The sequence below is a fragment of the Telopea speciosissima genome, chromosome 5 (assembly GCF_018873765.1).
Source record: "Telopea speciosissima isolate NSW1024214 ecotype Mountain lineage chromosome 5, Tspe_v1, whole genome shotgun sequence".
Classification (NCBI taxonomy): Eukaryota; Viridiplantae; Streptophyta; class Magnoliopsida; order Proteales; family Proteaceae; genus Telopea; species Telopea speciosissima.
The window spans coordinates 16,703,251-16,730,858 of record NC_057920.1 but is presented as its reverse complement, the minus strand read 5'-3'; the positions used below and the strand labels follow the sequence as shown (position 1 = coordinate 16,730,858).

Below are 27,608 nucleotides of genomic sequence, written 5' to 3'. Positions count from 1 at the left end.
TTTGAGATCTCTGTTTTTAAGTCTTGATGTAAAGATCAAAAGGACTTCTTTTCTAAATTTTTTAATCTGATACAAGGTCAAGATGATTTGATTTGATTTGATTTGATTCCAATCATCAAAATTCAGTTTAATCTTTGCGTTTAGAATACTTCCCTTGTTTTGTGCTCAACCCTTTTCTACTGTTTAGTGTGAAGTCTTCTAAGTGAAAGAAGTTGCAATAATAATATCTAAAGTTGGTCTCATTAGGACGGAGTTTTGCGAGCTTTCCTTCACCCACGATGAAGAGAGAATCTTTTAATTTGTAGGTTTTGATGATTGGTTGAGACCATATTTGAAGAATAAACGTGAAAGGGTCATAATGTAGAATTCATAACTCATATATAATTTCATACCTATGCAATTTTCTTTCTCAAAATAAGCATCTTGCAACTATTGGTAGAACTTTAACAAGTCAAGTAAAAGTTTCAGGTCAGTTTTTCTTTTCTTTTTATTTATTTTTTGTCCCCTTTATTTTGGGGTGGGGAGGTGGGGGAGATTAGATTAAGGTCCATTATAATGGCTAGGACATGCCTTACATCTCAGACCTATATGTACCCTAATATGATCTAACAAGAAAGAATAACGATTAAGGTTACACAATCTGTTTAAAGACATAGGACCAGAGAAACCCGCCATTCTTTCTAAATGCTTTCTTTAGCCTTTGAAGCACATTAGTCTCTTTTCTTTTCATTAATGTAGTGTACATAGTCGTTCAGAATAACGTATAATAAGAAAGTTGTTATCTTTCTTACCCTAGCCGCCTACCTGGCAGAGTACTGGGCCTGAGATCTTCAATTTTGTCATAAGATGCCCCTGGCAGGGTAGCTACTTTTGGGCTCCAACACCAATCATGATCTGACCAGGCCTGTAGTTGAATATTGGCTTGTGAACTATTCCTTGTCGCCGCCTCTATAAGCTGGAGAATTAATTTTAAAATTAGTTGACTTGGATAAGCTTTGTATAGCCATTGTGTGGCTGCCCCCCTTAGTCTCGATAAAAAGCCTTTGCAGGTTATGGTCGTACATTGTTACCCTAAAGAGTGAAATTGAAATTGGTAAAATTCCATATGGAAAAGATATGGATGAATATAGGTTATACACTCCCAAAAGAAAAGGAATAGGCATAGGTTTCGATATCTGAATCAATTTCTGGTTTTGTATCTCTTAAACCTGTTAAACCTGTTCTATGATTTTGAGTAGGAACATTGTACTCTAAAGAGACATTTGTCAATCCCTTAAAAGGTCTATATAATGTACCATGTTTACAACCTTTCAGTTGCCAAAGCATGTTCCATTGTAATTTAAGGAGACATGTTTCATTTTGAATGCATTGAGAGAGAGCGGATCAATAAGAACAGGGCTGCAAATTTTCCCACCACTGTTTCTTTGTACAATTTTGGCAAATGCATGTGTTAGAAAATGAGTTCTGTATTCATAATAAGCCAGTCCCTTCTTTTTTTAGGTTAAAAGAACCCCAAGTAACTAGAGAATATTTTTCAAGGATTTTAAGGGTATACAGATCAGGTCAAAAAGACAGGGAGATAGTAGTACCTGCAAATGTAAGAAGCAGAAACACTTTAAACCTTAAACAGAAAAAAAAAAAATCTGATACATGGGCGGAGAAAATAATATATCATTCCACTGACCCCAGAAAAACTCGGAAAGTTATAACAGTAGCCATACCAAACCTGAGACTAAGAATATGGAAATAAGTCCAAGAAAATGGGTACTCCCTCCTTCACCATGACTTTTTGGCAGGGTCAAACAAATACAGGAAATGCCACCCAGCAATTGGGAACCCAAAGTATAATCAAAACTCATCATCATCCTCCTCTGCAATATGCTTAGCAAGCTCTTGCTCCTGTTGTTGCCTTTCTCGCCTTTTCTCAGCACTCTCCTTCTCCTTCTTGTGGGAATTGGGTGGGAACCGCAAAGCCCGCACTGCCTCATTGTGCATATTGAGACAGAATGCAATCCTTGAGTTGAATGCAAACTGAGGTTCATTTGTTGAGTATACATCCCCAGTCTCCTTCGAGACCATCCACCCATTTGCATGATCCACTGTAGCATCAATTGCACCATCTCGGATTGCCTTAGCTACAATACTCTCGGCATCAGCAATAGGGTTCGTCGAGTCCAACCTCAATTTTTTGGCCACATCTGCCAGTGAGATGCGAGAGTAAGAGATGCTGATGTTGCGCAGCCCAGTCCTGATGACATTGTGTCGCAGCCTCACAATCAGATTGTGTGTCCGGTCTGAACTGAACGTCCCTGTAAACTTCTCAGCAACAGTCCTAAACAATTCCAAATCCCCAATCCGAACAGCCTGATAAATCCAACCCATCACACATTGTCAACCTCTGGAGAATCACAGTTGCAAACTAGTGCATCAAATACAGACTAACCACATTAAGCTGTTTTCAAGCTCAACAAGACAACTGAAAGTTACTAATAGTATTTTCTTCCCCCCCCCCCCCCCAACCCCCTTAAATGAATAACCAAACTCTATAACAATAGGAAGCCCAGCCTCCAAAAAAATACAGCACCCTCTAGGGCCATCACATGCTGGTTTGACGGCTTGCTTAATCATCTGGGTTAATAAATGCAATTTCAGGTAGAAGAGAATATTAACTGTCATACGCATTTGAAGAAGAATTAATAACTCATCTTACCAAATAAGTCATACTTGTTAGCCCCATCAAGGAAACCCTGAGCTAAAAGGCGCATGATGGAATAGACAAGTAGACCTATCATATTCTACCAAGTCCACTTGCCAAAAAAAGGGAAGCACTAAGGGATGTGTTTGTTATAATATTCAAGGGAAAATATTTTTGAGTTCAATGAACAGGCCTTACATTTGTAAGCTCGAAGTATGGCCTCAAAGCCTTCTTCATGCCTTTCTGCATAAACACAGTCCTCTCAGGAATCTCCCCCAGTAGCAACCGAACTATGATAGCCCACTTGTTGCATTGAACTCGGAAGCCACGTGCTGCAACTGGGGCTTTTCGAGCAGCTTGCAAGAGACTCTCCTTTGCATCAGTGTACTCCAACTGGATAGTCCTAATCTTTCCCAGATAGAAGAGATACCGACAGAACTGCATTGAGAAAACAAAATGTTAGTAACATTAAGAAATCATAGATTTCTGTGTAAATGGGCAAAACTACTGCCACTTGAGGCAACAAAGAAAAACAATCTATTGGTGAAGGGATCAATTTAATGTTGCCATCAGCAATACTGATATAGTTACATCTGGAAAAGGTTCAAGCCATAAGTAGCCATATTTCATTACTATCGTCAAGGATTAAGGAATCGCATCAGTCTTGACCAGTCCTGAAGTAACCCGGCCAATTGGCCGATATTTGCTCCTTGAGGGAGAACCAGGGAGATTAGTGGTCTCATGCAGTATCAGCAGGATCCATTCCAGCCAATCCCAAGTTATTCATGGCTGATACGCCTGATATGATCCCAATCCCTAAATCCATGTCAATCATCTATCAGACGTGCTTCTGGGATATAAGTTTCACAGTAAACAGAAAACAACACAAATACGTGCAACATTTCCAATTGTCCAATAGTATTTACACACAGAAGACCAGCTAGACAGGGCTTATTTAAATGGGCATTCTTTCCGCTTTTAGTACAGGATAGAAGTTTCTCAGTAAACGGAAAACAACACAAATACGTGCAACATTTCCAATTGTCCAACAGGATTTACACATAGAAGACCAGCAAAGGGGGCTTATTTAAATGGGTATTCTTTCCACTGTAAGTAGAGTCTACAGAAAAGATTACCCAAAGAAAAAACATCTCCAATTTATCATTAAAAAAAGGGTAAATTTCACGGACACCCCCTGTAAGTATGTGAAATATCAGACATACCAAACTTTGGAAAAATATCAGAGACTACCCTTACTTTATGATTGTATTTCAACTTAGTCCACTCCGTTAGGTTTGGGCAGTTAAGTCACTGTTAATTCTTTTTTAATGGCGAAATTACCCTTATCACAGGGGGAACTTCCCATAATACCCTTAAGGGTAAAACCCCAAATACAAACACCATTCTCTCTCTTCATCGTTTTCGCTGGGCTGAAGGAAGAAGAAGCAAGAACAGGGAACTTCTCCACCTGCAATCGATGCCATTTTTCGCTGGGCTGAAGGAGGAAGAAGCAAGATTAGCTATTTGGACCACAGGCATAAGATTTTGTATTAGTACTATGAAGTGCTTCTTCACATGTCTGATTCCCAATCGCCCAATCGAAAACCACCGGAATCTTCGATCTGTTAAAACTTGAAGCCAAAAGAACTGATGAATCAAAGGTAAATCGAGTTGGATCACCGAAGGTAATGAGGCTGGCTTGGCTTGGCTTGGCTATAGTAGAAGATAGATCTGGTTATGATGTTTGGAAGTCCATTAATGGCAGATTTGATTTGGTGGCAAAGTTTCAGTTCCTTAAAACCTCTATGCTTCTGGTAAATTATGGCCCTACGGCTACTTTATTGGTGTATCGATTGATCTGAACAGTTTCTACTGCCATTGATTTACTATCCTTTAGTTACCTGCTGTGTCGAGGTGCTTGTTGCTTACATCAAACTAAGCTTGATTTAATGGCTGATTGGTTGGTTTACATGTTAAAATAAGCATTTATTCTGGTTGCAGACAAGTTGCAGATTGGCTCATAACTCTGTTGGATTGCTGTGGTATTACAGAAGCTTTTACTTTATCTCTATCATTCTATTCTGGTGGCACAGTTGCTAATCAGCTTCTGCTACTCGATGTTGTTTTGGATTTTTGGGAGATTTTAAACTTCGTCAGATGGAGATTTGAGGTTCTTCAATGGAATAATTGGCACCGATGGTCGGTCAGGTCTTGGCTTTTCCGATGGATTTGTTCTTTGTGGCAGGCTAGCAGATGAATTAAAGTGTTTTTTTATTTAAACCACATGGGTACCTAATGAGTTTAAAGTCGGTTCTAGATTGTAACAGGTTTTTTTTTCCGCCTTTTATAAAACAAGACTTTCACTTTCTTTGATTTCAATTTTCTTTTTCAGTTCCAACCCCCCCAAAAAAGAGTTCAGATCTTTCCCGCACGGCTGAACCCCATTTTGGAGGAAGGTTTAAGCCATGGCGGGTCGAAACCTCAACAGATTGATGAGTTTTGGAGTATCAGATGTGGCTTTAGAACTGGTTATGGAATACATCAATGATCCTCGTGATCGCGATGCTGTGTCTCTGGTTTGCCATAAATGGTTTGAGATCGATGCGTTGACACGGAAGCATATTATTATTGCTCATTGTTACACAGCAAGTCCAGAGCGTCTCAGACGAAGGTTTCAGCGTCTCGAGTCACTCAAACTGAAGGGAAAACCAAGGGGTGCAATGTTTAATCTTATAACTGAAGGGAAAACCAAGGGAAGAAGATGAAATGACAGTTTTTTTATTTAAATAACTAAGGGGTAAAATGGATATTTCACTTTTGGGTACTAACTGTGCTTAACATTAGGGGGAAGGTTGATATTTTGACCATGTTTGGTAAGTCCGTGACATATTGAATACTTAGAGGGGGTGTCCATGAAATTTACCCTTAAAAAAAAAACATCTCTAATTATCTACCTCATTTACAACATATACAACGCCCTAAATGTGTATCCCAAAAAAATTTCAGACATGATTTTCTTAGTAGAGGGGTGTGGAAAACAAGTGAATATGCTTACCTGCTGGTTAGAATGGGCTTCAAATCGGGGTGCCTTGGACCTCAGTTTTTCAGCTTGATCATACAAATTGTAATGCAGGTAGTTGCGAAGCAGCAGGTTGAGTAGCGTTTCCTGTGAAGTACATAATAAAATATTAAGTACGGACATATATTACTCTCGACACAAAATGAAAGTTTATTTAATTGGGAAGTTGGTTTTTTTAGGTATCAATTTGTCAGGTGCGACAAAAAGGTACAATAACGATAAAACATCCATTGGTAAAACACAAATATAGAGAAGTATATCATTTTGTAGTTCTCTATTAAAAATACTTAAAACTAATTTCTACCAAATGTAGCAATATTTTTGCTGATTCAAAGTAAATTTTGGAGTTATACCAGGTAGACATACATTTATGAATTACGGACCTGACAATGAAAATTGATAAATTGGCATAAAATAATTTAAAGCCATGGTGGAAACTTACCTGACCAAGCTCATCATGGCGTAATGTGGCAATCCGGTGCAAGGCAAGGAGGTTCCTAGACATGCGAGGAAATACAAATCAGAGAAAAAGGAAGCATATTCAACAAAAAAATGGTAGTGATGGGTTTCTAGAAGGCTCACTAGGTTTTAGAAACTCAGATTAAACCAGAATCACTGTGAATAAATAATGACCAGAATTCAAGAATATTTAATAACAGTAGATCAAGAACTCAGACGGATGTAATATACTGATATGAGGTTGATAATATAGCAAGGAACAACTCTTCAAAAGATGGACTTGATCCAATGGTTTGATCTCAAGAACCAGCATTGTTACAGAATTGGCAACTCAAGATCCTAAAAACTAGGAACTCAAATAACTCATAAGATACAGTGCAGAAACTGATCAGAAACAGGAATGATAACAGCAATGGTTTAATGAACATATCTGAGTAATATGCACAGCAGACTTGATGTAAATAAGTCACTTAGGGCTTATTTTAGTGGAAATAAGATTTGGGTTGGGTTATATATGTGTTGGGCTTTTGATCCCATGCGTATTTTGTAATTGGCCAATTTAATGGGCCTAAAATATGGGTAGAAAACAGGAAAACGGGATTTACTTCCAAAATTTAGTTAGAGTCCTATTTTGAATTTGTTTTCTTTATTATTTCACTTTCTTAGCCAATTTAGGTTACCTTATTAAGGATAGGGTTAGGCCTTTCCTTTTTAGTGTCAAGTCTATTATTGAGTCTTCTATATAAGTTTGTAGGGGAGGCCAGCATTCAAAACGAATTTGATTAATGAAATGTTGGCTTTAGCCTTTGTTAAAAATCCTGAGATAGGTTGGCTGAGCTGCCCAGGGTGAGCTGAGATAGCCATCCCCTTCCTCAACCCCCTCCATCGATCTCCAATCAAGCTCCATTCAAGTTTCAATTCTGCCATAGCCGATTTCTTGAAGAAACATATTCAGTTGCTGGAATTTCTCTGCAAGGTCCAAGATATTTTCAAACAAGAAGTCTGAAATAGAAATTCTGCAACCATTCTTCTTCCCTTCTAGAAGGTCACATGCAAGGTGATTTTCGTGAGAATTCTGCCCAGCCAAATCTAACCGTGACCCTGCTGAAATTTTGATCAAATCTTCCTCAAACCCTAAGAGTGACTCAATCCAAATTTCATTACCATCCATCCAGCCGATTGTCTGAAATTACCCTTTTACCCCTCAATCCTATTTCTACTAGGATTCCTCAATAATTTCAGATTTAGTCATTTGACTTAACTATAACTTTCAGCAACTTAACCCTAACATCTAACCCTAGATCCCATCAAACCCTAACTCTAATTTCAGAATTTCATCTATTTTAACCTAGCCGATTCCTCCAACTCTTAGCAGATCCTGTATTTGGTTCTAGTTGGTCTCCTAGCCAATCTAGAACTACATTAAGACTAACCTTTAATCACAGCATAAATCAGTAGTTAAAAGAATAAGCTATTGATCATAACTCATAAGAGTTCCAACCAATTGAGACTCTAATGATCTGAAATCAGATTCCAATTCTGAAACCACAAGACTCTTCAGATTGACCTGCAATTACCAAATCTGAAGACAGGCTTGTGATCTCAGTTCTATAACTTCAGAAAATATCAATTTCAGGTTTAGGAAGTTACGCTGGAAAACTGTAGAACAGTGAATTAAATAATGACCTGAGTTGCAGAGTTATCAATGGAAAAACAAGTTTAGGAAGAGAAGATATGAACGGATCTCCCACCTGGCCTTGCTGGAATCCCACCAGCAGTATTGGAATCTCACCAATAGGGTAGTTGAGTCACACAACCAGAATCTGAATCACACAGATCATGAACAGTAAAAGCCATCTCTTTATTCATCAAAATCACATGGAGCCCTATGGCTCTTATATAGAAACTGGAAGTATACTTACAATAGGAAAGAAAAGTATTGCAGAATTACAGCAAAAAGAGAAGATGGGCCTGTGTTTTGGGTTTGGTTCACTTTCTTGGGTCAAGTGAGCCTTAATTTTGAAGACCCAATGGGTTACATGGGCTTTCTATTTTTGGGTTTATTATTGTAATGGCCAATTCTATAAGCCCAAATAATAGGGATTTAAGTCTTAAACAAAATTAAGTAGTTAGTTTCAATTTTGGTTACTTAGTAGTATCTTTAGTTTCTAAATTTACTTTCCTCGATGTACAAGGCACCACTACTGCACTACTACATGTGTAGGCCAATTTTATTAGTAGTGAGAGGTGAGATGCCTTAGGGTTAGTGAGAGAGTGACCAAGATCATAGGTGAGAGGTCATGGTCATATCACCCCTCCCTATGCTTCTTTTCTCCTCTTCTATCCTTTCACTGTTACTTTCTATTTTATTTCAACTGCAACCAGCCATTACTGGAGATTTCGTGCGTATCATACTCTATCATATTGCTACTGCTGATGTATGAGAAGGTTGTTCCCTTGATCCATTGACATTAACTGTGACTGAAGGCTTATCAATAATGCAGACCCGGGTTGGAATAACCCCTTACTGGGCTGCTTGTAGGCAAGGTTCTAAGACTCAGGTCTCGGTGGCATCTCGGCCAAGCCAGAAACCGAGTCGAATCGAGATCTCGGTGAGTTCTCGGCGAGTTGGTGCAATTTATTTATTTTTTACTCGGACCCCCAACTCGGTGGGTTTCATATATTTTGGGTCTGAAACTTGGTATTCAGCCTATTTCAGGCCATTTAAACACAATGGCATGCCCAGATTTGCCAAAAAACAAGTCCAAATATGAGTTTTACTTTGGACCATAGGTTGGTAGGCGATGAGTCGTACTAAAACAACCTACTCTACATATAATTTAATAAAACATAGCAAATTAGCACTTGAATCTCACTTCAAACAATGCAATCCACCCAAGATTTGAAAGAAAGAGGAAGAAAATTGAGGGAGAGAGCTGTTTTCCCCTTTGTTTAGAGAGCTTTGGACAGAACTAGCAAGATTTCCGAGTTCTGTCTCTAAGCCTCCTTTAATAAAAGGGGCACATGGGTCAAATGGGCATTAAAATGGGTAAAAAAAGTGGGTTCTAACCCGATACCGAGATCTCACTGAGATATTGAATTTTTAACACTAAAAAAAATTGGAAAATAAATTCAAAAAGTGAATCATTTGGCTGTACCGAGATCTCGCCGAGAAAGTGTAGTTTTATAATGCGTATGGCATCGCGTCTCTAGATTTTCGAGAACCGAGAAACTCGCCGAGTCGAGACGAGTTTCAGAACTATGCTTGTAGGCCCACTCAAACAAAGGAGCACTCAATCCAAGAGAAAATGGCAAAACAGTAATTAAATCAATGTTTCCAAAAGGAGGGTGGCAGTTCTGTAATTAGATGGAAGTTTAAACATAAGAGAGAAAAGAACAAAAGGGAAAGGTAACGTACAATATGGGGAGGGGCAGACTTGGAACTAAAAGAAAATAGGTACAAACAGAAATAAGAATGGAAGGAAGGGGTGTTTAGGGAAAGTGGGTAAATAAAATAAAAACACAAGGAATCGTGAAAGGGGGTTGTCTTCTACCTCAAGCCAAGAAGTGACGGAGAAACCAGAATTGCTTCCAAAGAAGAGAACTCCTTCAATCTCTGTCGGCTGGATCTGAGACTTTAGGCGAAGGGAAGAGATTCGATCCTCTGCTGATTACAAACCTAACGGTACCAAGCATCAATACCCTAGTGAGATTTGAAGCTCTGAAATCACATCTAGCGATATCACAGTTACAGGGTTCTTCAAGGGGTCGAGTCTCATAGCAGAGGAAGACTTACAGAACAAGCACTTGGGGTTTGAGTCACCCTAAGGTGGGGAATCTTAACCCTAAATCGTGAGGAACAAAGATTGGTGAGGGAGGAGATCGAACCAGAATATCTGGGTTACTACTACCGTCCAGAACAGAGTATGAAAAGAGGAAACAGAGAAGAAGCAGAAAAATTAAGAGAAGAAGAAGAATTCAGAAGTGGGAGGAGATGCACACACAGCTCACTGCAGCCATTAAACTAAACCAAATAAAATTTCATTATCCAAACTGAATATGACGCTGGTTACAAGAAATATTTAAAGAGAAATTAAAATCCTAATCCTTGTTGAAATCAAAATTAGAATCGACTCTATCTAAATCTAAAACAAAATTTCAACTCTAATTGGACTGTAAAACTAAAACAACTTTGATTCAAACTCTACTTGTATCTACTGCTGAAATAAAGGAAATAAAATAATAATAAAAAAACTAATTCCTAATTTATCCAACATCTAATTGCATCAATCAATTTCCTGCGACACCATCAAACCTGGTTTTCTGGACAGCCAGTTTCACGGAGGTTTTCTTCTAATCTAGCCATTAGATTGAGTTAAGTTTTGGGTATGTTCTTCCCTTAGCCATAGACTATCTTTGGTTAAAGTTTCTTCATCATCCCATTGTTGGATCTTCCTAAGGTACTAGCTACTATTTCTGAATCTTACTTGCTATTTCTGAATTTAAGTGTTATAACCTACTGTTTTGATAGTACCTGTGATCCTATTGTGGGTTTAGATTACTAGTGTCCTAGTCCTACATTAAAAAGTGTACTCAAATTAGGAAAGGAAAAAATAGGAAACTCTATCTATGATAGGAATAGATGTCCTTAGGACAAACTCTATCTTAACTAGTTAGAATAGGTAACCCAAATGATAAAAACTCTATACGAAGTAGGAATAGGAGTTCTATTCCTACAGGACTCTATCCTATCCTTGACAACCAAATAAAAAAGTAGGAATAGGAGTTCTATTCCTACAAGACTCTATCCCATCCTTAACAACCAAATAAATAACAATTACTAATGAAATAAAACAACACAAACTATCCTGATAAAATAAATCCTGTATTCGTACCTCCTACCCATAATTTAGACCCATTAAAGTGGCCTATAACAATTTGGACCAATGGCCCAACACATATATAACCCAACCCAAACTTATTTCTAATAAAATACGCTCATTTAAATGATTTATCTGCATCAGGTAGCAATAGGCATCTCAAGAGTAGAGCACTGATCTATTTTTTACTCACCCCCGAATTTCAGCAAGATCACCAGTAAGTTCATAGCTGTATGAGTAATAGAAGTACAGCCGGGATGCAAGAACATCAACAGTTCTCCTATTCAGGTTCTTTACACGGGCAATGCTTGCAGAGGCACAAGCTTTGGCCTGAAAGACGAGTCAATGCCACAGTAGAACATAAGATGACAGAACAATTTCAAATTAAAATGACAGAGATAGAAGTCATTGATGTAAAGTTCATCTCACCTCGTCATATCTTTTCTGATCAATCAGAAATATCAGCACAAGCAAATAACAAAAAATTTCAAGCTCAGGCAGTGAGTGTTTCGCAGGAGTTTGAACCGCAGATGTTGCAGTATCAACTTCCATATCAAGCTCATCCTCCTATAGCCAAATAAGAAGTCATATAAAAACACAAAATTGGTCAAGACTTAATAGAATATATGCTTACCATGGTCCGAAGCAGCAGTAGGATTATTAGATTTAACTTAAACAATAAGGAAAAAATGAAATTGATCAAGAAATCACAAGGACCTATAACCACAGCTCAATGATTAACAAATATAGTTTCAAAAAATCCAATACCCGGAGATAGGTATAATAACAGAAAAAACTCAACTCGGATCAATTTTTTTTAAAAAAAAAAAACAATTGTAGATGAAAATACAGACCTATGGGAAAGCTTCACACCAACTGCTTATCCAAAAAACAAAAAGCTTTAGAGCAATTGGAAGAAGCATAATGCAGATAAAACACAATTGCTTATTTTAATGGAAATAAGCTTTGGGTTCGGTTATGTATATGTTGTGTCTTTGATCCAATGTGTTTTCATTCTAATGGGCTACTTTAATTGCCTATAATAAGGGCAGATGCCAGATCTACAAAAGCAGTTAAGTGGCTTTATTTCCTAATTTTAATTGTTATTAAGTGTTTTAGTTACTGGATTAGGATTCTATAAGTCCAGTCCTGCTTTGAGTCAGTTTATTTTACCTTATTAGTGAAGGATTTGTTAGCCCTTTTCTTTTCAGTGTCCGAGTCTGTTTTTAGAGTCTTTTATATAAGTTTGTAAGGAGGTCCAGCTTTGTAAACGAATCTGATCATGAGATTTTGGCTTGAGCCTTTTCTTTATTCTTGTGAGATTCAGATTTGCTGTAAGATGCAGTGTTATGCTGGTGGGATTCCAGTTGAGGCTAGGTGGGATGCTTAGTCATAGCTTCTTCTTCTTCATTCTTCCTTCTCCATCAATACTCAAGTAAGATAAATTCACAACTCCTAATCTAATGATCGGACTTAACTTGATATTTTGATACGAGTTTGATAGCCTAAGAACTGTTGTTGACCAGAATCTTACCTCTATCAGTTCATTATTTGCTGAGACATCTGAGTTCCTAGTTTTTAGGATCTTAAGTTACTAATTCTGCAACTGTGCTGGTTCTTGATTGGATCGAGCCCATCTTTTGAAGAGTTGTTCCTTGTTATTTTATTAACTTCATATCAAAATTCCACAATCATCTGAGTTACTGATCTATTGCTATTAAGTGTCCTTGAATTCTGGCTATTTGTCACATCACTGTGATCCTGGTTATTTGAGTTTCTAAAACCTAACCCTTTAGGCTTCTGGAAACCCATCAAAGCAGCAAAGAACTAGTGGTGCAAGTCAGGTGGACTGCGTCAGGCTTTTGAAAACCCAGGCTCAGCCCAAGGTTCCTCATCCCCGGCACTAGCCGGGCCCAGCCCAAGGTCGGGCTGGAAAATATCGACCTAGCACAGCATGTCCAGGATAACCCAGCCTAGGCCTGGCTTGAATGGCCCCCAACTTTGGGCCGGGCCCAATCCAAATGGTGATGGAGACAGCTTTAGGGAGGTGTAAGAAGGTGGTTCAAACTCAAATCCATTGGAACCATCGGAACACATGCAACATCTTACGTGTGTTTACAGCCTTGTGCACAAATATAACCATAAAAGCATATTATTATAGTACACTTGTGTAACTAGAGCTCAGGTCAGGCCGGACTCATCCCTAGCAACCCACAGGGTAAAATCCCAGCTAAATCCCGAGGAACAAAAAAAATTGGGTTATAAGGCCCAAGTTGCACCCCTACAAACAAAAAAAGATACAGAACCCTCACCATGGCTTTTGCAAAGTTAAACCCTTCAATTCTCTATTCAAATTACAAATCTCTTCATTATGATTCATATTTCTAATTCCAAGTGTAACCTTTACCCCTTTTTTTGTGGCAAATAACAAAAACTTTTATTGAAAAATTGCTAATGTAGAACAACACAAAGAAGCAAGGCCAAAGCCTACAAACCAGAATAAAAAATACAGAGAAAGAACAAAGATAAAAACACAGCCTCATAAAGGTATACTACCCCCAAAACATAATATTGGATGAACACCCCACTGGCTAAAATCCCAGCTAAATCCCGAGGAACAAAAAAATTGGGTTATAAGGCCCAAGTTGCACCCCTACAAACAAAAAAAGATACAGAACCCTCACCATGGCTTTTGCAAAGCTAAACCCTTCAATTCTCTATTCAAATTACAAATCTCTTCATTATGATTCATATTTCTAATTCCAAGTGTAACCTTTACCCCTTTTTTTGTGGCAAGTAACAAAAACTTTTATTGAAAAATTGCTAATGTAGAACAACAAACAGAAGCAAGGCCAAAGCCTACAAACCAGAATAAAAAATACAGAGAAAGAACAAAGATTTAAAACACAGCCTCATAAAGGTATACTACCCCCAAAACATAATATTGGACGAACACCCCACTGTTTAGCCAAATCATTGGCCATCTCATTGCTCTCTGTGGGCTTCCAATGAAAAGAGATATTTGCTTCGGAACCAAAATGAAGTATTTTCCTAATGCATAAATGTACAAGGTCTTTTTCTCTTCTCTTGTGTATGAAATTCCAAGTGAAACTTTTACCTATTCCTAGTTCTAATAAAGGAAAGAATGAATAAAGAAGGCTAAAAAGTTGGCCAGATTGTTAAATACAACTACTAGACTTTTTCGAGTTAGAATACAAAAAAAAATGGACCAGTTAATTATTCCCATTAAATTTACTAAATTACTTAAGACAGCTAAACACCTCGATCTCCACCACCAGATAGAATCCAAGGATTGGACTAATCCTTATACAAGCTTGTAAAGTGGAACATAAGGTTCAAAACCTCTCTTGATAGGCTTATTCTTAAAGTTTTGAGAGACTGTCAAGACTGCCTGATTGGACTTCGATTTAAGAGGTTTGGGCTTGGTTGTGGTTAGAATAGAGCCCATCCATAGTTATATGATTACAATGGGGTTTATCTATGGGTATTTATTTTGTAAAATGGGGCAATATAAGCCCAAAAACGAGGGTAATGTGTCAAGCGCGGGATAAGGATCCAGTTTAAGTTTTAGAGCAATGTTTGTATTAGTTTTAATTCTAGTGTTTTGCAAGCAAGTGTTTAGATTTAGTCTCTAATAGGGAGTTTTGAGTCATGAACTGATTAGGAATGTAGGTGGTAAACTATATCCATTAATATGTGTCTTAAACCTCAATGTATCCCTTTGTAATTTTGATTTAAGGCAAGTTTAAGTAAGGGTGTCAATTCGGTACGGAACCAAAGCCAAACATCCCATACCGTACTATACCGAGTACGGTACCATTTTCCCATACTGATACTGTACCATACAGTACCAGTTTGGTATAAATAGCATACTCTACCCTGTTTCAAATCAGGGTTGGGAGAAAATTTTTAGAACTCAGCTGAACCTCCACGGATCAGTCTGCTATTTTGGGAAGAGGTTTGCTACTCTGTGGCGATCCAGAATGCAGAATCTGAGGCTGAAAGATTGTTTGAGCTGAGAGTTCTAAATCAAACTTCAAACCTGGTTCCTTGACTACCACCCAGCTTGGTTTCAGAAATTTATCATAAAAATATTTCTTGGGTTTTGGGTTACTGTGGTCTGGAATCAACAGGGTTAAATATTGCGAGCTTGACCCTAAATTCACGAGTGATTGGGTGTTCTGGGTGAGTGACTGGAACAATTGCAAAGGAAATCTACCTTATGTATGTTCCGTTGCAGTTGACAGGTGGAAGAAAGTTCAGACTTTGTGAAATTGCACTTAAGGACAGAATCTATATTTATTAAAAGATCCCTGTTGTTTAGATTTCTTTCTTTAGTACTGTTCTGAGTTATAATTACAGAAAGGTCCCTCTCTCAAAATAAAATTATGGTCACCCCAGGTTTCCGTTTTAGCTTATCCTTAAGGGTCCAGAACTTCAATATAACTGATATTATTTTACTTAACAAGTAGCTTCTATTTGACCATCAATACTCAACTCAGCCTTATCCCAACTAAATGGGGTCACCTACATGGATCCTTTTTCTACAATCAGCTCTATTCAAAGCCATATCCTAATAATGTAGTACAAAACATGAAGAAAAAGAGGCCAAAACACTGTTCAAGTGAACAGTGAACAGCCCCTTATTTTGCCTTGGTGGAATATTATTAGAAGATTCTGTGGGGCCCAAAATCAGATTGCATGGTGCTTTATGCGTGGGGATTTAGGAGTAGTTTAATTTCTATTTTAGCATAGATCTAGTTTCTATTTTGTTAGTTATTTGTTTCTAAATTAGAGTTTCTATTTAGTTGCTTAGCTGAGTGGGAGTTTCTATTCTAATTACTTTCGATTTTGGTCCCATTACTTGTAAAGCAAGTCTCAGCCATACAAGAGACTGCTATTTTATTTCTTTCTATTTTTGACTCATCCCCTTGAATCTATTTATATATTGTAATCTGCCCATAGAAGCACCCCCACGAATTAATGAAGTTGCCTAGATTGCTTTGTGCAAGTTTTGGTTATCCCATCGTGAGGATGAAGGGCAGAGGGCCTGGCTGAGAGAGCCGAAACCTTAGGACTGCTGAGAGCCTGGCTGGTGAGAGTCAAATCTCCTTATCCCTTACCTTCTATTTTCCTATCCTCTTCTTCTCACTGTCTTCTACACCCAAACGAACCATATTCCTGCCGTGTTTTGTGACTGCAACTGCATGCAATCAACTGCTGCTGAAGACCAGAAGTGATTCCCAATCAAGCTCTTGACTGATTGTTGCTGATCATCACCAGAGAAGGATTGAGGTGCACCCCTGCAGATCAGTTTTCTGTCATGTTCCTCCTGCAACATCGAGCCACCTTTTCTTTGAAGCCTGGAGTTTGTTTCGGCAGGGCTTTTGAGGATTGAACCAGACCAACAAGAAGCCCACTCAACCCCAGTTTGAGCCCCTGTGACTGACTGGATTGTCCTGCAGCCTTAACCTTCTATTTTCATTCCCCCTTTATAACTCCACCTGTCCATCGGGATTACATCAAACTTGCTGCAGAGTTTCCCCTCAACAAGGCCTCCACTCGATCCTTTGTTTGAAGACCCAGTTTCCACTGGTTTGCAAGATCTGCTACAACCTTCAAAATTTGACTCTATCTCATATCTCAGTTGTTAGCCGTCAGAAGACGCTAAGATTTGGAGCACAGATCCTCCACAACTCCACTCGATCCTAATCTGAGTGGTTCTTAGAGAGTACAACCTGATCACCAATCGACTCTGTTTGGTTTCCCCAACTACTGACCAGATTGGTTTCTCCATTAGCCTTCTATTTTGAAGGCTGGTTTCTAATTTCAAGTCTTCTTCATAACTCAACATTCCGTACCAAAAAATAATAATAATAACTCAACATTCAGCCATCAGAATTGGCTGTAATTTGGAGCAAAGGACCTGATCAAGATCACCTCCACTCAACCTAAGTTTGGTAGCCATCTGTTGGCTGGTTTGATCTCTACCTCCTAAGTTACTAATTCTGATTTTGTTTCTAATTTGATGTTCTGCTGCAACCTATCATCGATCCTACAGTAGAGTGGTTCTTAGCTGAACCCCATCTACATTACCTAAGCTATGCATATCTTAACTCACCACTTTTTCTATAGTCATTTTAGGCCTACCCCCAGCACTTTTAGTTCCTTCAATCTGAATCACTCACCCCTATGCACTAGAGCATTCAAAGACCTTTGTTGCACATGTCTATGCCACCTCAAACGACTTTCTCGCAACTTATCAATTATCATGTATCAGAGCTACTCCTAAATCATCAGCTCTAATTTGTCCATTCCTTATTTTATCTTTTCTAGTTTTACCACTCCTCCATCTCAACATTCTCATTACAGCTACACTAAGTTTGCTTATATGTTATTTTTTTCACTACCCAACTTCCAGCTCCATACATCATTGCTAGTCATATAATTGTCTTATAAAATAGAGTTTTCAAGGAATATGTTGATCCACAATACTCCAGATGCACCTCTCCACTTCATCCACCCTATTCTAATCTTTGAGCAACATTGTCCTCTATTTCTCCTTCTTTATTATGATTGAACCTAGATACCTAAAATTTTCACTTTGCAGTATTTCCCTATCATCAATTTTCACCACCCCACTTTTAGTCTTACTGTTACTAAGTTACACACCATATAACCTGTTAGGTATAGTTAAAACCTTTTGATTCAAAGTTTTGTGTCCATATTCCAACTTTACATTTATTCTAGTTTTTGTTTCATCCACCAAAACAATATCATCAGCAAAAAGCATACACCAAGCCATCTGATCTTGAGTCAGAGAGCTGATCTTTGACGTAATCCAATTGTAATTGGGAATTCACTATCCCCCCCCCCCCAAAAAAAAAAAATATTCTTACAGTCATCACTACACCATCATACATATCTTTAACAATATCAATATGTCCACATATTTACTCAAAGCACTTTTCTTCTCTAATACTTGCCAAATTAACTCTCTAGGGACTCTATCATAAGCTTTTTTAAGTCGGTAAAGACCATATGGAGATCCTTCTTACATATCAATACTTCACATTAGTCTCCTAAACAAATAAATAGCTTACGTGGTTGATTGTCCTCGCATAAAACCAAATTGGTTATCCAAAATATTAATTTCTTGTCTCAAGCAGGTTTTAATTACTTTATCCCATAATTTCATAGTATGGCTCATAAGTTTTATTCCTTTATAATTACAACGCTTCTCCCTCACTCATCTAGCATTCTTCTTGTGCTCATAATCTTATTAAACAACTTAGTTAGCCAAGTTATTATACTATCTAAGCTCTTCCACACCTCAACTGAAATACCATCTGGACCTAGTTTTACCTAGTTTGATCTTCTTTAAAGCTTCCTTCGCTTCAGCAGTGTATATAAGAGCCTAGGGAGGATTGATCTTCGAACATAAACCCCAAGAAATCAAAAGGTTCAACTAACCCTCTGTATCTCGCCCAATATCTATACTCCTATGGCTTTGGGTTGTATGGCAAAGGTCTGTACTACTATTTTTACAAGGCTTCTACACTGAAGACTTTCACTTCTGACCTTTAATCCAATTGAGCCCGAGATTGTTTTGATCGCTTGTTTGGAAGAGGATGTTGTTAAGGGACCAAATCATGACAGCTCAGTCAACACAAATCAAGCTATGCTATTATGAGACGGGTAACCCGGGGTTCACCGTGAACGTTGCGGTATTCCTTCGGGTGTCACCAACCAAAGAAGTGACTGGGAAATGAGAAGATGAACGGTGGTCGATGTATTCTCACTTATTCGAATCCCCAGGCACGCCAAATTTCGAGGACAAAATTTCTTATAAGATTGGGGGAATGTTATACCCGCACCAAAAAATACACCCTAATTTTCTGGGCTATTTTGAAATTTCATTGGTAGGTGTTGCAACGCTGCCAACTGTCGACACTTGTGACCTTGGGCCGTGGCGTTAAGAGGAAGGTCTGAACAAAAGGAAGGGAATCACGCTTGATAAGAAATGAGACCACCCAAGGGTAAGCTTTTAACCCGAAATATTAAGTGTACTCACCCTCCCTTTGAAGTTTGAAGTCCCTGAAGTACGGGCCAAAGCCCGGGGCTTGTTGAAGTTAAAATGGGCCTTTCGGCAAGGGTGGATTCTCATATGGATCCTTAACTGTGAGAATCCAGCCAAGGAACATCCAAATTTTCTGTGTATATCTACGATTTGTGGTTTCTTAATGATTATTACAACCTTCTAAAACACTATTACTTGTATTGTTTTCATTTAGTTACAGAAATAATTTTTCCATCTCTCTTTAACCTCCTCATCACTTAAAAATACATTTCATCTTCATTTTTAATGCATCTAATATGGTTAAAATCTCTAGTCTTGCTTACCTTCATTTTAGCTAGCCTGAAGATACCTTTTTTCCCTCATTTGTGCCTAAATTGTTATAGATATCCTCATAATTCATAGTCTTTGCTTTCCCTACTATTGGTGGGGGTAGGTAGGTAGGAAGAACTCTAACACCCTCCCAGATAGGATCCTAAGTCAAAAACCCCACTCATATAGAACCCGAAAAGTTTCTGAAAACTCAAACCTCTCAAAATAACACCAAACTCTAGGAAACAATAGTTACCTGATGTTAGGAATCTGACGTAGATTGAAGAATAGTATATCCTCTTGAAATCAGAGACCAAATACAATCCAGCAGCCTTGGTAATCGACAGAACCTAAAACAGTATTCAGTTGCAGTAAAACAGAGTATAAACAGGAAGAAGAAGAGACCTATCTCATATGGAAAGAACCCTATCGCAGGCCAGGGTATCTCACCCAATCTGACTCTGACAGATTCTCAAGGTTAAACAGCATTCAAAACTTTAATTAATCAAATCATATCTGGCTGAGCAGCCTTACATTGTTTATATAGACTGAAAAATAAACTCCTAATCAAATTATGAAAACTGAAATATACTCCTACTATGAATAGGAGTGCTTACAACTTAGCTGAAAATAAAAACAACTATTAAATAACTTCTCATACTTCTACTAGGAATGAAAGTAAAGCTAATAAGATACTACTAAGCCCAATCCCGTATGCCTACCTTGAACCCACATTTTAGGCCAACTAAAGTGGTCCATTACAATGAAAACACATAAAATCAAAGGCCCAACATGTACATAACCAACCCAAAGCTTATTTCCAATAAAATAAGCCCTTTAGGTAAACTTATCTGCATCAACTATCTTCTTAACTTCATTATTAGCAAATTACATCTTTTTAAATCCTCCTCATCCTTGCTCCTTTGCCAAGTTTTAAACCAGATTTTTTTAGCCTTAATGGCTGTTTGAGCTTCATAATCTCACCACCAAGTTTCCCGAGATGTATGTTGCCTTGCTTTAGATTCGCCTAGAACTTAACTACATTCTTAAGATAAATAGCCATCTCGTTCCATATCATATTAGTGTCTTTATCGAAGTCCAGCTTCCCTATGTTACTAATTTCAGTAAATGTCTTCAAGTTTTCCACTTTTAAGATCCACCATCCAATCCTAGGACAAATAATCTCACATTTCCTACAATTCAGCGTTTTAAAACACATCTATGACCATTAATCCATGTTGCATGGTTAAGCTCTCTCCTGGTATAACCTTACAATCCTTCCATAATAACCTATCAGCCTTTCTAGTTAGAAAGAAGTCTATTTGGCTACTATTTGCCCACTTTTGAAGATTATTAAATATTGTCATTTCAAACCACATGTTTATTATTGATAAATCATAAGTCACAACAAATTCTAAAACTAAAGTCCCCTCATTCCTATCTCCAAATCCATATCCTCCATGAATTCTGTCATAGGGTCAACAGCAAAAGATAGTGACAGTTATGTAAATATCTCTAAGTTAATAATGGGAGTGGCGATTATGGAAAGGGGCTGATAAGGTGACATAAAACAGTGTCACCATCGGTCTTCTTCAACCTCACGACATGGGAGAATAAAAACAAGTGGAATAGGACTGCTTCGGTTGTAGAGAATCCTCTCCTATGAACCCCAGCCCTCTTGAATGCAACTAAGGGCACCTAAAACAGTAAGTGAAGAGAGGACATTTACCCTTTGAAATCAGATCTGGCGGTAGCTTTAAGCCAATCTGAGTTGCAGGCATCGATTCTAAAAGCAGGGATGGATTTATGAGGTGAAACTCTAGGTTTGGTCGCCTTAGGGAGGCTTCATTCGACCCAAATCTTAGGGTGAGAGGGAGAGGGAGGAGAGAGATAAAAACCAATGAGAGGGGAACTGCTCTATCCTTAGAACAGGGTATGCAACAGGATAAGAAACTCAGGTCTAAGAGGAAAAGAAAGAAGAAGAAAATAGAAGGAAGAGAAGAACTGAAGTTAGAATAGAGGATTGTACCAGGAGGGCAGGAGGGAACCCACAGCCAACATGCTGCCTAAGCCACGCAGGCACACAAAACCAAAACTCAATATTTCATTTCACTCTCTAATAATCTCTATCCATTACATGCATATAAATAAGAAAAGAAAAAGACATTCTAAAATAGAAAATGTAGTAAACTAGGTAACTACCTCAAACCAAGAAACCAATCTACTACGTTATCCTACTTTCCAAGTTTCCATAAAATAAAGATAACAAGATATTCTCAAAAAAGAAAATAAATCCCTGAATATCCTACTGGACCCAAAACTAAATTTGATGTAAACAGGCTGTCTAAAACCAGCCGAAGGTGTAGGGATTCTTCCCTACACCAGCATGAGTAGCCATCGTGTAGGTGTAGGGGAATCCCTACACCAGCAGTCAAAATCGTGGGCTGAATTAGTATTTTTTAATTTGTTATTTTTTAAAGTCAGTCTTTATTTGAATTGTAATTCTAATTAGGATTCCTAGTGCAAGTTTGAATCCTAGTTAGAAGTCCTAGTTAGTATTCCTATTTCAGTTATGAGTCTTAATTAAGTTTCAAGTCATAGTTAGAGTTTGAGTTCTGTCCAGCCATAAGGCTATATATTTGTAAGAGCTCTTGAGAGCCTCCCACGATTGATGAATAAGAAAATTGCTTTTATGCATCCACTGTCCTGAGATAGGTTGTAAAGGTAAGGCTGAGATAGCCTTCACTGTCTCTCTCTTGTCGATTTCATTCAAGTTTGTTCAAATTCTGCTACAGCCGATTATTGCAGCATTCAAGCACAGTTGCTAGAAGTTGTTACAAGCTCCAGGATCCTTCATTCAGTAAGTAGGTCAACATCCCCAAACCCCAAGCCCTTCTTCTCCTAATCCTCTAACCTAACCCTAACCATTCCCGATAATCAAGCTACATTCCCCACACCCTAATTCCTGCCTAGGTCAATTTAGCCATCAGAATCCAACCAAACTTGGATCAAGCAACCATTACCACCTAGGAGAACTCGACCTGAACCCCTGCCCATAATCCTAACTCTAAACCCTAGATCTCTTCTCTTTTCATTTTCCCAAAACCCAGAAACCCAAACCCTAATTCATTAACCATCTTAGTTTACACACTTAACTCCATTAAAATTAAAATTTATCAAGACCTTCACTGGAAGACATCCCTACATTAACTTACCCTAAACCCAACATCAAAACCTAAACTTCATTAAACCGTAACCCTAATTTCAGTATTTCACCCCATTCTGCCCTAGCCGATTACATTAACCCTAGCAGATCCTGGTTCTGGTTCTAGTTGGTTTTACACCCATCTGGAATTACATTAAAATTTGGATCCGGTTCATCCTGGTCCAGGCTTCCAAGTTCCTAATGGATTTGGCCGGTCCACAAAAGCCACAGCATCAAATAATCTTTTCTACTTGACTAAGTCCTTGAACTAATCTATCCATGAGTTCCCAAAATTGTTTTAGTATTTTCATTTAATCTGATTTGGGGTGTGTAAGCACTAATTATATTGATTACCTCTTTTCTTGACACAAGTTTGATGAGTATTATCCTATCACCAATTCTTTTCAAGGTTTTATTAGGACAACGTCTGTACTCTGTACCAGCTGAGACTGCTCACAATGTCTTGTTTTCTAAGTTTAAACTGCTTTGATCTCCACTCGCCCTAAGTGAAAACTTGTCAACTTACACAAACTGGACCCAATGGGTCCCACTTCACTTCTACTGGGTCATCTGACCAGAAGCTTACTAGCTTAGAGCATCTGATTAATTATATTACAGGATTAAAGAAGATATACCCTCAACCTCAGCTTCTACCAGAATCAAACAATCTGATTAATTTATAAGGACCATAGCAGAAAATATGAATGCATCAAACAAAACCACAAGCTGCTTAGAAGCAATCATAGACCATAGTGAGGCTTGAGACTATATACGAATAATGACTGAGCCTATAAATGCTACTACAATCAGGAAATAGGATATTGTATACATTATTAATTCTTTGAACAAATCAAGAGAAGACATACACAAAGATAATGCCATAACCTGTGTGTGTTCCTCAATTCCCTCAGTAAACTTATTTGATCATAAGCCCAACACAAATAGGGAATTTACTCATGCAGAAAGTATGGATAGTTTGACAAAACCCATAGTGTCAAGCTTCCAAATAAACATCTTTCTTTAATCCATAACCTTCAATCATACTCTAGTTATAAAGAGTGATTATGATTTAATTAGCATAGTTCACCTCTGTGCTAAGAACAAGTAAAACATCATTGAACCATAAAGTAAAAAATGACAGATTTAACAACAAGATTCTGTGACTTTAAACAATAGTGTACTGTGAAGTTAGCTCGTCATTATCTCTCCAATTACCAAAAGAATTCCTGATGAGGTCCAACATATCATGGAAGGCATTAATCTAGTCCTATTTGTACCTTCATTTTTGTGCTTATGTTCTTAACACAATGTTCTCATCAGTCTGCTAGTCTAAGGTTAAATTGAATAATGCAAACATGGGAGTGAGAAACTGACCACAACCTTATTGTTGACCAGGATGTCAGTTACATGCACTGGCACTTCTTACGGTACCAACGTATACAAAAGGGATTGCACCACACAATTACTGTAGATAAATAGAGATCAGTGACACACTTTTTGACCTCGAAAGGAACATTCTCACCACATTTGAGTTCAAGTGATGTAGTCCCGACAGATAATAAGTAAAAGAACGAGTACAACCATTTCACCAGAACCAAACATAATAGGGGGTTCACGGGTTACCTTGGGAAGATAGGAGAGTAAACGGGCGTGGGCATCTGAGCCTGGCACAAGAGCAAAATTGAGGAATGCAGATAGCACAGGCGCCTTAAGCTTCCGTCTCAATGCGATTGTGAGGCGAACGGCCCGCAAGACCCGGCGGACTTCCCTGGCATAAGCGCCTGTCTCGATTAGAGACGCTATCTCCTTCAAATCTGAAAATCCTCAAAAAAAAAAAAAATGACTCAGACACGGAAATGGAAATTTGGAATAATCCCTGCCCACCCACCAACAAAAATTGATAGAGAAACTAGGGTTTTATATCTTTTCTTACGCTGCAAAGCTGATGGAACAGAAGATAAAGCAGAATTCGAAGGAGCCTGAAGCTCTTTCATCTCCACATCTTTCGTCATCCTGTAGAAACTACAGTAAAATAACAAAATATACAAAGGAGTCAGGAGGGAAAATATACGAGTTTAGGAACTACAGAGAGAGACAGAATCACGAAGAATCCACCTATATTATCTGGAGAATAACTCGACGTAGGGATCTGCACGATCAGCGGTTGATAAACTAGGGTTCCAAGTTCCAACCTTCCACTGAAGACTTTAGACTACAGTATTCACTTTTCTTTCTCTGCAAGTAGAGTACCAAAATGTAAAAAGGATCGTAGTGGAATAGACCCAAGGTCTATAAATAAGCCCATAGACCCCGATCAAGAACCGCTGGTCCAATAATTGGATATGTAGGGAGAAAACCCCTGCCCCCAACCTGCTCAAACACCACCACCACAGAGCGTCAATCGGTATGGTATCGAGAATCCAGTATGGTACAGAAGATAGAAAGTAGATACCAAAACCATATCGTACCGATTCAATACAGTTTGTATTCAATATTAAAGTCGGTTTTTATTTGGTATCAAAAAAGTTTTTTATTCGGTACAGATACAAGCATTGTCAAAACCAAAAAATCATGAAAAATATGGGTAGAAAATCTCCCCAAAGATTAAAAATGATTAAATTCATATTCAATAAGAGTGATGTACCGAAGATATAAGTTCCCAAGAGATGATAGACTAGTTTGGGGTGCCGCAAACAATGGTTTGTTTAGCGTGAAATCAACATATCGTATGTTGTCTAATATGACTCAAGCATCTGATGCACACTAGGCTTCCTTTTCGTGCCCGTATAAATGGGATTTGGTTCTGGACAAGGTATGGAATCGCATTTGGAGAATTGATGCATTACCTAAAATTAAGTCTTTTTGGTGGAGAGTCTGTGTGGATGGTCTCCCAACAGGCGAAGGTTTCCACTCTAGAAGAATCCCAATTGACCCAAGCTGTCGAAGATGTGGTGACATAAAGGAGAAGTTAGATTACATTCTGCTTAATTGCCACTTTGCAAGGGCCATCGGGTTTGGGAGTTGTATGTCTTATGTCTCGCCAATAGATCAAGACCCTTCTATTTTACATTAGCTACAGAGCTAGGAGGATTTGTTCCGAAGGGATAAGAAGTTAGCAAGAGAATCTTTATCTAGAGCAGCCTTTGTTTGTAGGTATATTTGGCGAGCGCGTAATGACCATGTCTTCGGCACAAAGGTTTGGAGCCCTCAAGAAGTCATTTTGGTGGCAGAAAGTGCATTTCAGGAATTTCAAAAAGCGTCAGGGAAAGGGTTGCAGCACTCAGTGGGAACAACTACAATTCCACCTCAGTCTTCACTTGATTCTCATTGGTTTCCTCCTCCAACGGGTTTTGTAAAGGTATATTGTGATGCAGCTTTGAAGCAGGGTAGCTCAGAAGGAGGCATTGGTTTGGTGTTCCCGACAGACGTGGGAACAACCTTACATGCGTTATCTGCTCCTCTTCACTTCACTACTACCCTCCAGGGTGAAGCTCTTGCTATTAAAATGGCTATCTCTAAAGCAATCAACTTGGGAATCTTTAATCCTATCGTGGAGTATGATTGTAAAGGGGCAGTACATTACCTCGAAGGAATTCTCAGGCGGCCTCCTTTAGAAGAAGTTGTTGTCTTGGATGATGCTAAACGTCTATGTAACTCTTTTAATTCTGTTTTGTCCTCTTTTATTCTACGGAATCTGAATGTTGTTGCAGATACCTTGGCCAGGACTCAGGAGGGCTCTGTCTATCATATATATGATAGATTGGCCCATTTCCATTTCTTGGCTCCAAGATTTGTTTGGAGTTCAAGGCCCCTCACATGATTATTAGTAAAGCTTCGTGTTACAAAATAAAAAAAGAAAAAAAGATGTAAGTTAAAAAATTTCAGTAGAATGTGGTTTGGTACGATTTTATATAGTCGGTTTTGGTATTCGGTTTCAGTTCCAAATTGATAACCTTACCTCTGCTATTGCCAACCACGACATGCATCTTCAACCCATCCCAGCTTTGCCACCAGGGCTCACAGTATCCGCTACAACTCGCAACAAGCCTGCAAATCAACGACCCAGCCTCCCCTGAGAATCTTCCCAATCCCCCCAAGCAACAAACCTTCCTTGTGCTTTTGCAACTCTACAAGTTCTTCCCTCCATCTTCCCGAGTAAATCCATTGTACCCATGCTTGCCCCACTACCCCCACCTCATCTCTACTCCACCAGCCCAACCCAGCAACCCATCCCCCCTGATACTCACCTCCCTTGCGACCTGCACACCCAAAACCACCCACTCGCAACTTGCAAACCCAAACCTCCACCACAAACACCCCTACCTGTGGTAGTAGTGGTGTGTCTATAGTGTTAACAATTGTCTCCTCCTCTACATCCTCATCCACGTCTCCACCATCCTAATAAGAAGGATCTGTCTGAGTCTCATTAGAATCATAGTCTACCTCCTCATCAAATGCTAGAAATGGATCCTCCTTTATCGAACACCTACCTCGATGAGATGTTTGTGACTAGGATCGTGTATTCCTACACTCTGATGATTGCGTCGACTATTGATGGGCACATGTATCTGTACTTCTATTCAGCCTGCTCGTCAACCGCTCTAAGGAAGGTCTCCTCCTCCACATCCGTTGGTAGTCCCTGTACGGCCTCCCACACCACCATTACAACTATTTGGCTGACCTCCATGTATGGTGCTAATCCCTGTATGACCTCCTTGACCACCACTACTACCACCAGGTTGGCTTTCACATACGATAGTAATCCTTGTACGGCCTCCTACATCGACATGGCATGCAAGATATATATATGGTGTGGAGATGCGACATATTTTTGATGAGGTGCGTCAATGATATTTTGACGAGCAGAGGCAAGGAAATAT

The 27,608-nt window shown here is 38.7% G+C and overlaps 2 protein-coding genes and 2 long non-coding RNA genes across 5 annotated transcripts; 1 reads left to right on the top strand and 3 right to left on the bottom strand.

Moving 5' to 3' along the window:
- Nucleotides 1-1,700: 1,700 nt before the first annotated feature.
- Nucleotides 1,701-24,963, bottom strand: LOC122662139 (probable 26S proteasome non-ATPase regulatory subunit 3). 2 transcript variants are annotated; one of them, XM_043857705.1, is made up of 9 exons: nucleotides 24,844-24,963; nucleotides 24,662-24,741; nucleotides 24,352-24,542; nucleotides 11,543-11,680; nucleotides 11,307-11,443; nucleotides 6,217-6,271; nucleotides 5,751-5,861; nucleotides 2,894-3,133; nucleotides 1,701-2,364 (listed from the first exon to the last, which is right to left on the bottom strand). In XM_043857705.1, exons 2-9 carry the CDS (start codon nucleotides 24,738-24,740, stop codon nucleotides 1,849-1,851), a joined length of 1,467 nt encoding a protein of 488 aa, XP_043713640.1. In that variant the 5' UTR covers nucleotide 24,741; nucleotides 24,844-24,963; the 3' UTR covers nucleotides 1,701-1,848. The 2 variants fall into 2 exon arrangements, with proteins under 2 accessions (XP_043713640.1, XP_043713641.1); XM_043857706.1 differs by lacking the exon at nucleotides 24,844-24,963 and having other exon boundaries at nucleotides 24,662-24,760.
- On the bottom strand, nucleotides 13,692-21,788 carry LOC122662140. Its single transcript, XR_006332979.1, has 3 exons — nucleotides 21,637-21,788; nucleotides 17,869-17,880; nucleotides 13,692-13,704 (listed from the first exon to the last, which is right to left on the bottom strand). It is a non-coding gene; the product is annotated as an uncharacterized LOC122662140 (long non-coding RNA).
- LOC122662142 lies at nucleotides 19,353-20,965 on the bottom strand. Its single transcript, XR_006332981.1, has 2 exons — nucleotides 20,385-20,965; nucleotides 19,353-19,631 (listed from the first exon to the last, which is right to left on the bottom strand). It is a non-coding gene; the product is annotated as an uncharacterized LOC122662142 (long non-coding RNA).
- A 555-nt stretch (nucleotides 24,964-25,518) lies between the features above and the next one.
- On the top strand, nucleotides 25,519-26,548 carry LOC122662829. The gene is made up of 3 exons (XM_043858539.1): nucleotides 25,519-25,540; nucleotides 25,626-25,740; nucleotides 25,882-26,548. The coding sequence occupies exons 1-3, from the start codon at nucleotides 25,519-25,521 to the stop codon at nucleotides 26,546-26,548; spliced, it is 804 nt and encodes a 267-aa protein (XP_043714474.1).
- Nucleotides 26,549-27,608: the final 1,060 nt, after the last annotated feature.